This window comes from Peromyscus leucopus, chromosome 3, assembly GCF_004664715.2.
Source record: "Peromyscus leucopus breed LL Stock chromosome 3, UCI_PerLeu_2.1, whole genome shotgun sequence".
NCBI classification, from domain to species: Eukaryota; Metazoa; Chordata; class Mammalia; order Rodentia; family Cricetidae; genus Peromyscus; species Peromyscus leucopus.
In genome coordinates this window covers 32,463,429-32,479,160 of record NC_051065.1, presented here as the reverse complement: position 1 = coordinate 32,479,160, position 15,732 = coordinate 32,463,429, and the positions used below count along the sequence as shown (strand labels likewise).

Sequence of the window (15,732 nt, the reverse complement as noted above, 5' to 3'; positions counted from 1 at the left end):
CATATCAGGGAAGTGGGTTTCAAATCATGCTTCATCAGCCTTACATTATTTTGTCTTTGTTTCAGACAAATTTAATCTGAATTTTCATTATCATTCATTTTCTTCTGATAATGTTTTGAAATCCTTCCTCCTCTGTCAGTCCAACAGAACAAGAGGCAAGAGGTAATGTGGAGGGAAGCTTAGCTTTTTCAGCCAATCCAAACGGAGAATTTATTTCTATTGTCAGGCTCACATATGAAGAAACTAGTCAACTCAATTAATTGTTTTTCATGCACTGAATGTGTTGCTATGATTTATTATAACTATAGAACGAAAACTTCTAACTGATGAATTAATAATACAAATAACTTATTTCTATGAAATAGTTTACAGTGAATGCTATTTATTAGAAAAAAACACAATAGTAACTTGTTTTATATATAGGGAATCTCTCTCTCTCTCTCTCTCTCTCTCTCTGTCTCCATATATATTCTATTTTACAAAAAAGTTGGATCTTAAATTGCTAAATTACTGTCTCTCCTTCTAGACTACAGATGCTGCCCCTAACCAGAAGCAGATGTCACCCACCTAATCTCTACTGGCAAATGCTGGTAGAGATTTCCTAGAGAGCAAAACTGAAGTCAAGGTAAGGCTTCCAGCAGGAGTGATCAGGAAGATAAGAAACCAGGTTCCTTCCTTAAGACTCTTTTTATACTAGTTGCTCTTCCGAAACTAAAAGGCCAATGAAGTCAATTTCTTTGACCTCTTAAGAATATGTAAAATAAAATTTACATGAACATATGCATATACTTTCTGTAACTTAGAAATTTAGACACTGCCTAATATCAAGTTAAAGACAATGTGATCTTCTATAGACAGATGTTGACTTTGGGGATCAGTATATTTGGGTTCCTGCAGGACCTGTTGCTAGCCAATTGTATACCTCTACACAACTTAAATTCTTGTCTTTTTTTTTTTTTTTTTTTTTTTTTGGTTTTTTGAGACAGGGTTTCTCTGTGTAGTTTTCATGTCTGTCCTGGATCTCACTCTGTAGACCAGTCTAGCCTCAAACTCACAGAGATCCACCTGGCTCTGCCTCCCGAGTGCTGGGATTAAAGGCCTGCACCACCACTGCCTGGGGCCCTCATTTTTTTAAGCCACAAATGAAACCAGTACTAATGGCACTAACCCCTACGGCCTCTGAATGTTACATCAATTAATAACAACAATAAGAAGTAGCTATAATTTCAATTTAAGAACAATTCCAGTTTTATAGCTTACTGTGACTTTTAATTATGCCTCCTATCTCCATGAAAGAATGAAACCAACCACTCAGAAGACAGAAGCTTGAAGAAATCGAACAACCAGCAAGTAGATAAACAAGAATTCAAACCCACAATGTCCAAACCTAGAATCCCATAGTTTTCAGCTTTTTCTGAATCATCTTCCAAAAATCTTATGCTTGGAATTATGAGATGTTATTTATCTTAAGATTTCAGAACATGGTGCCAGTTAAAGGACACATTGCCTTGATGGAAAGTAATGAATAATTATACTGACTAGACAGCATCATAAATATGTTATTTCAAATTCTCATACCATTCAGAACTACAAATTCTTCTAATTTTATCAGTTAGATTGTTCTTATAATTGTCATCTATAATGTCCCCCAGAGGCCCATGTTTAGAAAGCTGGTCCCCACAATGGGAACTACTGAGAGGTGATGATAACTCCAAAAGGGGCCTTCCTGGTCTAATCACTAAGACCATACCATTGATGGAGACAGCAGAAGTGGCACCTTTTCCTACCAACTTCTACTCTCCAACTATTAGATGAGTAGCTTCCCTCCTTCAGCTGTTCCTGCCAGGATTTGCTGCCTCCCTACAGGCACAAGAGCAACAGGCCATTGATCACAGGCTAAAACTGCAAAACTGTGACCTAAAATAAAACCCCTCTCTTCTCAACTACCCAGGTAGTTATCACAGTCATAGAAAGCTGACTAGATAAAAACCCTCCCTTCCCAACTACCCAGGTAGTTATCACAGTCATAGAAAGCTGACTAGCATAATTACCAAGGCTAGTTTTTAAGAGGCATTTAAACAACACACATTTTTAACTAATAATTTTGATCAAGTAGACTCTTCAGATTACTCCAGTGTTGATTTTAGTTTAGACATGAATCCATAAGTTTTTTAAAAAGTACAACAGATGTTTCATTAAAAGTCAAAGCCTCCTTCACCAGTACTGAGGCTGGCACTCTAGAACCAAAGAACTAGCTCTTGCTTTTACATTTTGTGGTAGTGATTGCTATAACTTCCTGTGTTTTAATTTTAATGTTTGGGTTATAAATTTACAATGTTACATATTTTTATCTTGCTATATAAAATGAATTTTATCAAGAGATAACTTGGTGTCATTTATTGGTGTCTAGGGATAAAAATCACTCTAGAGTGGGAATTTCGTGAATGACTTGATCTCAGAATTACACATTACTGGATTCATTTTTACTTTTTCTTAACCTTCAACTACACTCACTAATTAGAACTTCAGTTAACATTACTACTTAGCAATTTTTAACATTTCTTTATTTGCGTTTGGGGGCACATGCACTCCATGGCTCCTGCATGGGGGTCAGAAGACAACTTTTGGGGTGGGTTCACTCCTTCATGATGTGAGTTCTGGAGATAAAATTCCAGTTGTCATGCTTGATGGCAACACATTTATCCACTGAGCTATCTCATCTACTTCATTAAGACGTTTACAACCCAAATCACCCAGGAACCCTACAACACTCACCTCCAACTGAAAGTGAGAAGGAACCACAGGACTCACCCCATCCCTCTCCTGTACATAATATAACCCTCCTGTATTTCCTCTCCTTTATATTCTTTTACCATCTGTCACACCATATGGTTTAGCTATTTATGATGCAGTCTAGAATACCAACCCATAAGATAAAGACTCCAGCCTATTTTGTTCATGCCTGGATGCCCAGAATCTAGAACATCCATGAAACTTAGTGGATGCTAAGCAAATAGTCGAAGAACTTTGATGATTTTTTTTTTGATTCTGCAATCTGGGGCAATTATGGGCTTTTGTTTTCCAGATCATTAACCAAGTCCATTTTTATCTTCAATCAACCTACTGAAATTTGAATGTGGTAATCATTAACAAAGTATCCTTTTGAGTCTTTCTCAGAAGGCGCATAATTTTTTATGTTATTTATGTTACCTGAATGAACCCACTATATCTTTATATTTGCTGATTCAAAGGGACCTCTGAGATGACTTTGTACAGTTTTTCCTCAGCTCTTCTTCAACTACTTTCAATGTCCATTTCATCCAGTGCTTCACCCTATCAACTTATATTATCAGTCCATTTTCACATTAAATATGTAACCCCAGAGGAGGTGGTCAACACTTGTAAACTCAGTCTTTTCTTGTGGTTGGAGGGAGGGGGCTTGTGTACCATTTTTGCTTAGAATTGGAGGTACCAAAAAAAAAAAAATTCTGTGATAACTAAAAACAGCAAGTAATTGGAAAAAGGAAAAAGAAAAACTTCTTTTGTAAAAAATCTTTCAGCTATTCCACCACAAGAAATGTTATCCTATCTTTCCTTCACCAAAGGTGCCAGCCTCTCTCTTCTCTTTTTGTTTACCATACTTCTCTACACTTTTCTCACCAGGTTATCTAAACAATCCCTACTGCACACAAGCAAGCGTGCGCGCGCACACACACACAGAGACAGAGAGAGAGAGAGAGAGAGGCACACATGCACACACTCGCATGCACATACGCAGATGCACACACACACACACACAGAGAGAGAGAGAGAGAGAGGCACACATGCACACACTCGCATGCACATACGCAGATGCACACACACACACACACACACACACACACACACGTTTCTCTTAAATCAGAAGTAGTGATGGGACTATCACTACAGAGAGAATAGGAAAACCACTTTCCCCAACGAAAGTATATGAAGCATGTTTGGGGTCATCTTTTTAATAAGGTTTAATAAGATGCAAATCTATATATGAAAGTCTGGTTTGGTTTTGTTACTGCTTTGTCCTTGAAAAATAACCATGCTTTTATTTAATTTAATTAAACATCTAGTTTTGACCAAAAGTAATTACTAAAAATAAAATAAACAAATTCAATTCCATCACAAATGTTTAGTTTGTTATCAGTGTTCTGGAAATGACAAGTCATTTTCTTATACTGTATCATTTCAGAAGAGTTCACAGAATGATCCAACATTATAGACAAACCTTAAAAAAAAAATCTGTCCACAAATGTGTCCTGCCTGAGGCTACTCACTGATAGTGATAAAGAAAATGCACAAAAACAACAGCAAAAAAAAAATCCTTTGCCAATAATTAGAAAGTAAATGTTCAGTTTGTGTCAGGAAGCAGACTCAAAGAGAAAGCCTGTGCTGTAGTGATTAATTCCATTAATGGACCAGCAAGAAGAGCTACAGCTATGACCTCCTCTGCACACCAGAGCTCTAGGCTGGCAGCCAGGGGCTTCTTAGGATGTGCTTGGAATGGCTCCCATCTCCACAGCCTGGGTGAGGGCAGGGAGTTTAAAGGCCTTCCACACCACAGAGAGGAATAAGCTGAATTACAAAAGAGTGTCGGGGATACTACAGGGCACATATGGAGATCAGAAGAAGACTTTCAGGAGTCATCGGTTTCTTCCTTCCACGGTGTGATCTAGGGACCCAACTCAGCACCAGGCCTGTACAGCAAGTGTGTTCAGTGCCTTTACATACTGAGCCATCTCAGCACTCCCATAATTACTCTCAGTATCCTAAACACGCTCTGTGTTGGTCTATATCCAGGTCTTACTCAAATCCTAATCTGTTGCATGTTCTCTGTTTAATAAGTATTTCTACTGATACTTTCCATAGAAAAGACACTTTCTCCATGAAGCTTTCCTTAATCTTCCGCACTAGAAAAGAGTGCTTCCTACTCAGAAGTTCATGTTCACTTTTATCTTCCATGGCTCTTGTTATCTGCATGTATCATATTTACAGATGCATACATAAATGGAGTACATTTTAATCATGTGAAATTCAGCATTCATGTCTCATCTCTATCCCATAACCGTGTTTCAGAATGCCTCCCAAGAGGTAGACATTTAAATAAGATCTGTCTTCCAAATACTGGGTATATAAGCAATAAATCTTCGTATATTTCCAAATGCATTCTTTGCTTTGTGACTTACCAATGAAGTGTAATAAATGCAAATATTCAATGAATAAACCATCTGTCTTTCAAATTATTTCCTTGTATCATTATCAAAACAGTATAGTATAGGCCAAAATACAACTTTACTAAAATTTTAAAAAGTTAAACACACACACACACACACACACACACACACACACACACACCAATTACAATATGATTCTGTCCATTTATAAGAACACTTATAAATGTTCTTATTAATTATAATTTTATAAGTAAAAAGTGACTCATTTAAATGGTTATAGAACACAATATTCTCTATTATATATTATTTTCTCTCCCAATTAAAGCTTATACAAGTAGGCCAGCATGCAAATAGACCCATATCTATCACCCTGCACAAAACTCAAATCCAAATGGATCAGAGTCCTGAATATAAACACTAGAAACACTGACCCTGACAGACCAGAAAGTGGGGAACAGCCTTGAACTTGTTGACACAGGAGAAGACTTTCTAACACAACATCATTAGCACAGGTGAAGATAACAATTAATTAATGGAACCTCATAAAACTGAAAAGCTTCTGTATGGCAAAGGACATCATTAAAGGGTAATATGACAGCCTACAGAATTGAAAAAGATTTTAATTTTATTTATTATACATCCAATAGAGGGCTAATATCCAAAATATATAAGTAATTCAAAAAACTAAGTATCAAGAAAACAAATAACATGATTTAAAAACTTTGTACAGATCTAAACAGAGGATTCTCAGAAGAGGAAACTCAAATGACTAAGAAATATCTAAAATGTTCAATATTCTTCCACCAGTGAAATGCAAATCAAAACTACTTTGATATTTCTTCTTAAACCTGTCAATTGGCTAAGACCAGTAAAACAAGTAACAGCTCATGCTGGAGAGGATGTGGAGTAATGGGAACATACAACCAATGCTGTTGGAACTACAAACTTGTATAGAAATCAGTATGCCAGTTTCTCAGAAAAATGGGAATCCATCTACCTCATGATCCAGCTATACCACTCTTGGCCACATACTCAAAGGACACTTCATCCTACCACAGAGACATTTGTTCAACCATGTTAACAGCTGCTCCATTCATAATAGCCAGAAACTGGAAACAACCTAAATGACCCTCAACAGTGGAATGGTTAAAGAAAATGTGGTTTTTTAAAGCCGAGCGCCATATTCCCGGTTCTCTTCTCTCCTCTCTTCTTCTCCACGCACGTGTCTCTCTCACAGGCCTGCGCACTCTATCCCTGTATTTCTAATAAACTCTTATAAGCGGAAAAAAAAAAAAAAAAGAAAATGTGGTATATTTACACAATGGAGTATTGCTCAGCCATTAAAAAACTGACATCATGAAATTTGCAAGTAAATGGATAGAACTAGAAAAAAGTCATCCCAAGTGAGGAAACCCAGACCCAAAAAGATAAACATTTTTTCACTTTTTTTTTTAATTCCTTGAACTTCCTAGTTTTTCCACTGCACTGTGATATTTAGTCCCTTCCTTCTAGAACATACCTAATATCAACCTACTAAAATACTACTTTATTCCAGACCTTTACATGCTAAGCTATTATGCAGTGACTACCTGAGAATTGTTCTATTAACACTAATTGCAGACAACCTGTAGTCATTGGCCTCACTCCTGGTCACTTTTGATTTGATGGTTAAGCAGGTTATCTAGGTAACTGACAACAACACATCTTCTGAAAAACCCACATATCAACAATGATAACAAAGATAATATTAACTTCATTTTGTGGACTAATCCATGTTGTTATCAGTGACTCTCAGCTAATTAAGTGGGTAAACCCTCATCGGGTAGAGAAGCATCATCAATGACGATGGGCATGTACAAATGGAAAATTATTCCAGTTACTATTAAAAAATATATTTAAAATTTGAAAATAATTATCCACTTTCTTAAATGCAAATATGACCTCAGTTAACAGTATCAAATGCAAGCTGTGTGGGGCTGAGCATGCCTGTGATCCCGAAATTTGGAAGGCTGTGAAAGGAAGATCACAAGTTAGAAGCAATCTGAGCTACATAAAGAATTCTAAGTCAGCTTGGGCTGCATAGCAAACCTTGTCTCAAAAAGAAAAAAAAAAACTCCTAAAACAAACAAACCACACAACAATACCAAAATTGGTAGGTGGGAGCATCAATTTTAAAATGAAAACAATATCAGTTTGTGCTAACCAACAAATAACATAGATGTTAAACACAGAGAGTCTAGGAGTTCACTTCCTTTCCTTCAGTTCATATTTGTTTCATTATGCCACATTTTCAGAGACTGTGGCACTATGTTAGGACTTTCATTCAAGAGAATATTTTACAAAACTAAATTGATAGGGAAAAGAAAGGGACAGAGGACAGAGAGAGAGGGAGAGAGAGGGAGAGACAGCAGTCCCTGTCCTAAGTGCGAAAGCAGGCACCATGTATGGACGGTGCCTGTGCCCACCGGTCTTGGACTGTACTAAGTGCACTCACCTCAGTCAAGTGGGGGTTGGGGTTAAAACCACAGAGGCTACAGACGGTGGTTTGACACTCAGTGCATGTGTTAAAATTGGCCTTGTCTGGAGTATGCAACAGAAGTTCCGTGCTCTTACAAAGGGGGCAGATGGTTTTAGAGAGACCTTGTCCTGGACTCTCTGCTGCAGAAGTTGGTGGTGGCTGCACAGGCCTTCCAGTTACTGTTTGGCTTGTCGCTTTCATAGGCTGTTGAGCTGGGGGTTTCGCTGGAGCAGGCTGTTGAGGCTGGGGCTTTGCTTGACTGGGCTGTTGAGGCTGGGGCTTTGCTGGAGCGGGCTGCTGAGGCTGGGGCTTTGCTGAAGTGGGCTGTTGAGGGTGGGGCTTTGCTGGGGTAGGCTGTTGATGTGGAGGCTTTGTGGGAGCTGGTTGCTGAGGCTGAGGCTTTGCTGGAGTGGGCTGCTGAGGTGAAGGCTTGGCTGGGCCTGGCTGTTGAGCTGGTATCTTTCCAGGTCCAGATTGCTGAGCTGGAGTCTTTGTAGGCCCAGGTACCTTAGCCGGAGGCTGTGGGCCAGGCTGTTGAGCTGGGAGTTTCGCTGTCCCTTGCTGCTGGGCTGCAGACTTTACTGGCCCTGGTGGAATCTTTCCAAGACCAGGAGTCTGAGTGAGAGACTTTGGCCCAGGCTGCTGAGATGAAGTCTTCTCGACTCCAGCTTGCTGTGCTGGAGGCTTGGATGCCACTGGAGGTTGGGCTGGGGGCTTCCCTGTCCCTGCTGGTTGAGCTGGGGCCTTTGCTGGCCCTGGCTGCTGGACTGTTGCTTTTGCAGGTCCAGGCTGTTGGGCTCCAGATTTCCCAGGACTTGCTTGCTGAGCTGGTGTTTTGGCTGGACTCTGCTGGGAAGGCTTTCCTGTGTCTGAAGGTTTAGTCTGAGGCCTGGATGCATCTCTTTGAATAGGCAGCTTTGCCTGGTCTGTTGGTGGAGGCTGGGAAGATGCCTGGGAAGGCTTTCCTGTGCTTGGGGGTTGTGTTTTTATTTTTTCTGGTTGTTGGGAGGATGCTGACTTGGGAGGGCTGTCCTGCTGTATCACTTCCTTCGCTGGCCCCTGCTGTTTAGGAACCGATTTGGGTGACGGCTGCTGTAAAGGAGGTTTTGTGACTCCTTCTGATTTTCCTTGGTCCTTCTGAGCAACTTTTTGTTTCCGTGTAGTTTCGTCCTGGGATGCTTCAGAGTCTGATATCAAATCAAAAGGGTTGAATTTATTTACCACAGAGGAGACAGCACTTAGAGGGTTAACATCTGAGAGGAAACCAGGCATTATACTAGACTTGTATTCTTCCTTAAAATCAGTTCTAGACTTGGATTCTTTCAAGCTAATAGTGGACGGACTCCTTCCAGGCAATTTCTGCTCCGACCTGAACGTATCTGTAGTTCTACTTTTACTGAGTCCAGGCTGAGTGGGACGCCCAGGGTCCGGTGGCTTTCCTGGTTGCTTGGGAGGCTGACTGCTATCCAACTCTTGTTTCCTGGAAAATAAAAATAGTAGAAGTTACTTCAAATCAAATCAGTATTTAAAAGTTATTGTTTTCTTGTAACTCAAACATATATAGACGCAATTTGTGTTGGAGCCTATATTGATCATAAAACTTGCCTTGTCTGTTATTTTTGAATAGGTAGAATTTTTCAACAAGGTAGTGTAGCAAAAGCAGCTTGTTGGTAATGAAAAATTATGTGGTTAAACAATATAAACTTACAAAAATATACTTACTAGAATATAACATATAGGTTCAAAAAATAAAACTGCAGTAAATCAATGTAATACATATGTAACTATCTCTATTTCCTTTTTGATCAAAAATTATGGTCAAGAAAAAACTAAGAGAATTAAGAAGTAAAAGTCCTCATTTTAAAGTATAACAGCTTGCTAGTTTTGTTTTTACTTAATTTTGAAAATTCATATTAGTTACAGAAGTCACACTGTGACATTTAGGTGAGTTTGTGGTGATGGAGGTAAATGACACAGTTTAAGCATGCTGAGAAATCGAATACTTCACTCAGTTTTGCTCTGTTCTACTAGAATAGTAACACTCATCAAACATTCTCCTTATTAAACTTTATAAATTACTAAACTTGTTTGAGAAACAAATTTTCTTGTGTAAGACCAATATCACTTTGTCTTTTCTAATAGTTGATTATTAATTGTGAAGTTTTCATACAATACCATAGTTGAGGTTCAAAGTATTGTGAGATATAGCCTGATAGCCAAACAGCATGAAGCTAGCTATGATCCCATTTTTTAAAAGTACTATTACTTTCCTCAGTGGAAGAAAATATGTACCAGCTTCATTCAGTGTTTGTTACATTATTTATTTATCTTATCTATTATCACTGACATTCCTAGAGAGGTGTGACAAGTAGCTTCACAAGACAATTATTTCTTTTAAAACATTCTATAAATATGATACTTTAAGTGATTTGAGCTGAATAATTAAAATAGATCTTTCATTCATAGACGTATATATATTAGCTAAAAGTCATTTAAGTATGTTAAATTTTGAAGGACAACTAATTGCATCTCACACCATAACTGTGGAGGAAACCAGGTAAGTAGTTTTGTTTTATTTATATCATTTTACATTGGAAAATATATATTTCTCTTTGAAAGAACAAGGAAAAAGAATTAATGATTTGGGAGCACCTGAAATGTAAGATGGTCACAATAGAGTTGAACATCTTTTATTCAGTTTGCAAAATTGGCTAGTTAGGGGCACAGCTACATATTTTCAACTTTGTGCTATTTAATAATTTTCTTCAGAACTTCCCTAATGCTTACAGCGTAAATCACAATCTAAGAGAATGTTAGAAGAAATGGAAAAATGTTACTGGTAGCAAATATTGTCAGAAAGACAGTATTTTTTTCACTGGCACATACGTGCAAAATGATGTAATGAAATGAGTAAATATGGTAGAGCAGCTCACTGGTCCAGTATCTTCCTGGTGTGTGCAAGGTGCTGTAATTGACGCCAGCACTGTGCAATTTTAATGCTAACTATAATAGAAGAGTTTGGGTAGGTTCCTCTAGGAAAGGGGTTTTTATGTAAATATTTTACTATGTTTCCAACACTTTCATTTTAAAAGAGACCCCACACTATTTCCTGAGTTATTTCCCAAAGCTCTGTGATAATTTTTTTTAAATCATTGCTACATATTTACATTTGGACATAATAAGAATGTCTTCACAGGGCACCTTGTCCGTCCCCCCCAACCCCCTTCAGAAGGCAGAAGAGCCACTGTACATAACTGAAAATAGGTTATTTCCAAAGGTACACTGTATAGATGTTGACATTATTCGGGAAATGTTTCTGCATTCAATTAATGTAATGCAAAACTCCCTTGAAAGGACTTCATTCTAGTTTGTGCCTATCTTGTAAGTGATTATTTGGGAATTTCACTAAACTGCACTTTTGTATGTGGTTCTTGAAAGTTATCTTTAAACAAAGGCCAAAGAAATCTATTCCTGATTTTATTAAATTGTCATTTCCTGAAAATACTATTAAACTTATCTTAATCTGTGTCTGGTGATACTGTTTCTTCACTTAACCTAATGTAGGTGTAATAGCAACTGAAAAAAAAAAAAAAAGAACTTCACAAATACCAAATACTTGCGGTAACATAAAACACCAAAATTAAAACAAGCTGAGTGTGCCACACATTGTAATACATTATAATTGCATAAACATTCCACAAATATTACGTTGTGCTGTCAGAAATGACCTACATAGCCCCAAAGATTGTCCCCAAATTCTAACTTTGTTTTAATTGTTATCAGTATGTGAATCCAAGTAAAAAACGAAAACCAGAAAGAAAATCACAAAGATGGCAACTTAACGCCAAGCAAAAATGTAAAGCTGCCTGAGTAAATGTGATCTTGTGAACTGTGTTTGCCATAACAACCATTCTGCTAAAAGATAAGCTAAATGCAATCTGTGGCTTATACACTGAACTGTGAGCTGGAAGAGCACATTTCACTTATCTTTTCATTTCTAGAATCAGACCTGGCGACTAGGAGAAAAGCATTAATGTTTGATGAATCAATGAATAAATGAATGGTTCACAACGTAAAAACTGATGAATGAATATAACGGGTTTTTACTTCACTCTAGATTAAAGTTTCTTGAATTCATTTCACTTCAAATCTTCTAAAGGTCTTCTAAGATTTTAAATGGATACTTCCCATGTTCACTTAAGAGCCTGGGCTTGACCTATTGTTCTATATTAAAAGAAAGACAAACAAAAAAAGTGGAGCAGATGGCCACTCAGTGGGGGAGGCTGGAGCACTAAAGGAAATAATCAACTCGAAATTCTTATCTTCTATCACAAAGTTTTGCACTAAGCCATCTCATATCACACGTTCATGAATAAAATGAATAGTAGTAATAAAATTGTCTTTCACTAGGTCTACAATCAATCAACATGAAAATAAGAATTTTGATTGTAACCTTATTCTGATTCTAGCTTAAGTTATTTGTGTTTAATTCCACATCCTTTTTCATTTTACTATTACTCTTCTCAGATGAGAACTTTCCTTTCATAAGTTAGTAGAGAACTGTATCAGAGAAAATGATATTTCAGGCATATGCAAATATAAAAATGTGAAGCAGCTGGAATGATGAAATGTTTTTAAATGTAACACAACAGTCAATGACACTTAATTTGATGGTGCTGAGTCACATGAAATATTCCATATCACAAATAAAAATGCCTAAGAAATATCTATTCACTTTCACACTAGTAGGAAATGGGAGTTAAAAGGCTAAGAGACTAATTCAAAGTCATATGACTAGGTAAGGAAGTCGGGCCTCCAGCCTCCTAATGTGGTGCCTGTGGGAGCACTCTCACTTGCCCATATGTACAGGAATATAAATTTGTACATTAGTATTTCTAACAATGAGGAATTCCAAACACAGCTTGTGTGTGGCTATAATCGAGACTTTCTATTGCTAGCGTTGAGATTACCATGCTTTATATTTGTCACACTCTTCAATATTAAAAATCCAGCAAAAACATCCCTGTGAACTTTTGAGTCATCCTCAAAATGATTTCCTGACACAGGTAAGACAGGTCTTGTTATCTTCTTTAGAGGCAAGGAACCTAAGACACACATGTGTTGAAAAATGCATATTAATTTACTATGAGTCACAGAAAAATCAATACGATAAGAACTTGAGTCTTGGGGATGAAAATCCTTACTTCTCGAAAGTAAGGTAAGAGAAATAAATTCTGCCACGTCTAGTGCATATCTCTTAAATTCTTAAAATCTGAAGTAATTTGGACCTTTATAAAAGCATATATTTAAGGAATATGATCCTGAAAGTCTAAATGACAAGGTCAAGTGAATCTCTCAATATCATATATATGTATATTTTTTCAAAAGTACCCTTTATAGAAATACTTTAACAAAATGTAAATGTGTTGCAAAAATCAAAAAATTATGTGTGCGTATCTTTTACAAACCTTTACCAATTGCAATTGAGAGCAGAAATTGCCTAATAATAATCCTAAAGTGTCCAGTTGCTAATGAGAAACTCTGAAAGTATACTGCAACACACACACACACAACATAAAGTAACAGTTATATTGGCAGATCTTTTCTTCAGCCATCTGTTGTACAGAAGCAAAGGTGGAAATCCAAACACCAATGATCTCAGCTGTATTTGCAACCATGCCAGACCTGTTGCATGTGCCCCTCTGGAAAAATTACAGATCTGACTAAGAAAAGCACTACAGCTCATTATTATCCTAAAACGACACGCTAAATGCATGACTGGATTGTTTTTTCTTTTCAAAGTCAGGATTTTATCAATCAGAGAGAAACAAATCCTCTTGTAAAATTATTAAAAGAAAAAGGCCAAACATTTACTAGTTTTAAAACAAGAAAAAATTAAATTTTGTTGCTAATTTCCATGCTACTGTGGTTTCTTTCAAATTAAATAGGGATTTTCACCTGACAAATTTCCAACATTTCAGAATTACATGAAAACAAGATCACTACCCTTAAGAAATTTAAACTGCTCCTATGATACGTTTATTATGCTATTTGGCAAAAGTACCCACTTGGATTTGTACGCTAGCAGCTAAGATGAAATTTTTTTTAAGTTTATGAGGTAGATCATTTTATAACTATATATTCAGCTCTTTCATACTTTCAGTATCTCAAGTCAAGATTGTGTAAGTCCCGTCAGTTATTACAAAGGATATTTCAGGACCATGGATAGAAATTTTTCCGGCTGAAGGGTGTTAAAGGGTTTGTTTACAATAATAAAGGCAGAGAAAGCATGATTATACCCTCTTGGTACTCTAATTAGAAAACAACTAATTCATTAGAAAAAGGGAAAATGTAAAGCTGGAGAGGAAATGGATGTTAATGTTACAGATTAGCTTTTATAATTGCCTGTGCAAATTGTCATTTACTTATTTTGTTTTTAAGTGTGTATTGAAACCTAATCTCAAGGTAACGCAAATTCATATGTTCTATAAACTAAAAGTCATTTTTGCATAAAAAGAGCAACGGTTTAAAAACTAGCATATGCTAATTCAGAAATACATGTACAGCACCTGCTCTGCTGTGACCAAACCATCTGTTTAATGTCACAGAATATCTTAGGGCCTCTCACTGGATAGAAAAGGTATATTTATTCTATGCCTTTTACCTAGGCAGCTCCTGTTCTCTGGGGAAAGGTTGGGAAGGGAGGACCAGTCTCCTCCAGAGGGTTAAGGGTATTGTTACAGGAATATTTACACATCGTTCTCAGAGAAAAAGACCTCAGAACACTAAGGAGGTTTAAGCGTACAGGTAAACACGTAACCCAGCTCTACCCATTTTTCAACACGTCTGTGATGTATTAATGGAAGATTTCCAGATTAGTAAAACACTGTAGGGCGTCTCTCCACACCACTCTAGAGGGAAAAGGTTGCAAAAGGCCAAAAATAAAATAAAAAAAATCACAACCTAAAATCACAATTCCAAGAATGCAATCCTCGACTATCCCACCAGAAACTCTACACTGCATCATTTTTATTCCGCCCATCCAAAGCTTATGATCGCCTTATCGCCACCCCATTAGGGAGAATAAAACGAAGGGAGGCGACATATATGTACCACCGTGCAGGCACACACACATGCGTGCACGGGAAGCGGTATATATATGCCTGGACATCTCCATCATGCTGTGCGTGCCTGTGCATGGAAGGCGACTCCGCAGCGGCCGCGGGGACGCTTCCCTTGGGCAGCCCCTGCGCCCTTGACATGACAGCAGCGATCTGTCTCCTCTCCTCCTCGCTCAGCTGGCTCAGGTCCGCCTCCATGCCGGCTGGGATCCCGGGGTGCAGGGCGCTCCCCGAGCCGCCAGCCCCGCCTGCGGCCGCCGCCAGCCCTTCGGGGAGCCCTTCCCCTTCCAAGCTCGCCTCGTTGCCCATGGCTCGGCGGGACACGTCCCGGTGCAGAAGCCCGCGGCCGCCGGAGCCCCGCCAGCCGGGGTCCGCCCCGAAGCGTGCAGGCTGCCTGGCCCTGGGGGCTCGGCGCCGTCTCGGCTGCCCGCGGAGTCGGCACCGGCTCAGTCGGGTCCGCAGGCGACGCCCGCGGCCGGCCGCTCCTCCATGTTGCGAGCGCCAGGCGAGCCGCTCGCTCGCTCCCTGCCTCCCGGTTGCCGCCTCAGCGCCGGAGCAGCCCAGAAGCAGCCGAGCTCGGCCAGCCCGGCGCCGTCGGCCCCGCCCCGCGCCCCGCCCCCTCGCCGCGCCCGCACTGCGCGTGCGCCGCCCCGAACAGGTGATGTCCGCCACGCCCACCCGCCCTGCGTCGCGTCGCGCGTCGGCGCCCAGGCAGCGACTTAAAGGTACCAGAGGCTGCGGCGGTACAAGGCCGGGACCAACCGCGGACGCTTTCTTTCAGGCATGTGGCAGGATGCCCCAACCCGAGTTTTCGCAAGCTCGATTTAAGGGTGAGGGGATTGGGAGGGGCGATGACTGCCGCTTTGCCTCCTGGGATTTGTAGTTTTGT

At 39.1% G+C, this 15,732-nt stretch overlaps 1 protein-coding gene across 7 annotated transcripts in view; it reads right to left on the bottom strand.

Annotated features, from left to right (window-relative positions):
• The window catches only part of Pclo (piccolo presynaptic cytomatrix protein), a 337,199-nt gene extending 321,763 nt beyond the window's left edge, over positions 1–15,436 (bottom strand). For all 7 annotated transcript variants that reach the window (XM_037203548.1, XM_037203551.1, XM_037203549.1 and 4 more), the window contains exons 1-2: positions 14,914–15,436; positions 7,699–9,202 (exon numbers count right to left, since the gene is read on the bottom strand). In XM_037203548.1, coding sequence (XP_037059443.1) covers positions 7,699–9,202; positions 14,914–15,152 — 1,743 coding nt within the window. In that variant the 5' untranslated portion in view covers positions 15,153–15,436. The remainder of the gene's footprint in view (positions 1–7,698; positions 9,203–14,913) is intronic.
• Between the last annotated feature and the right edge of the window lie 296 nt (positions 15,437–15,732).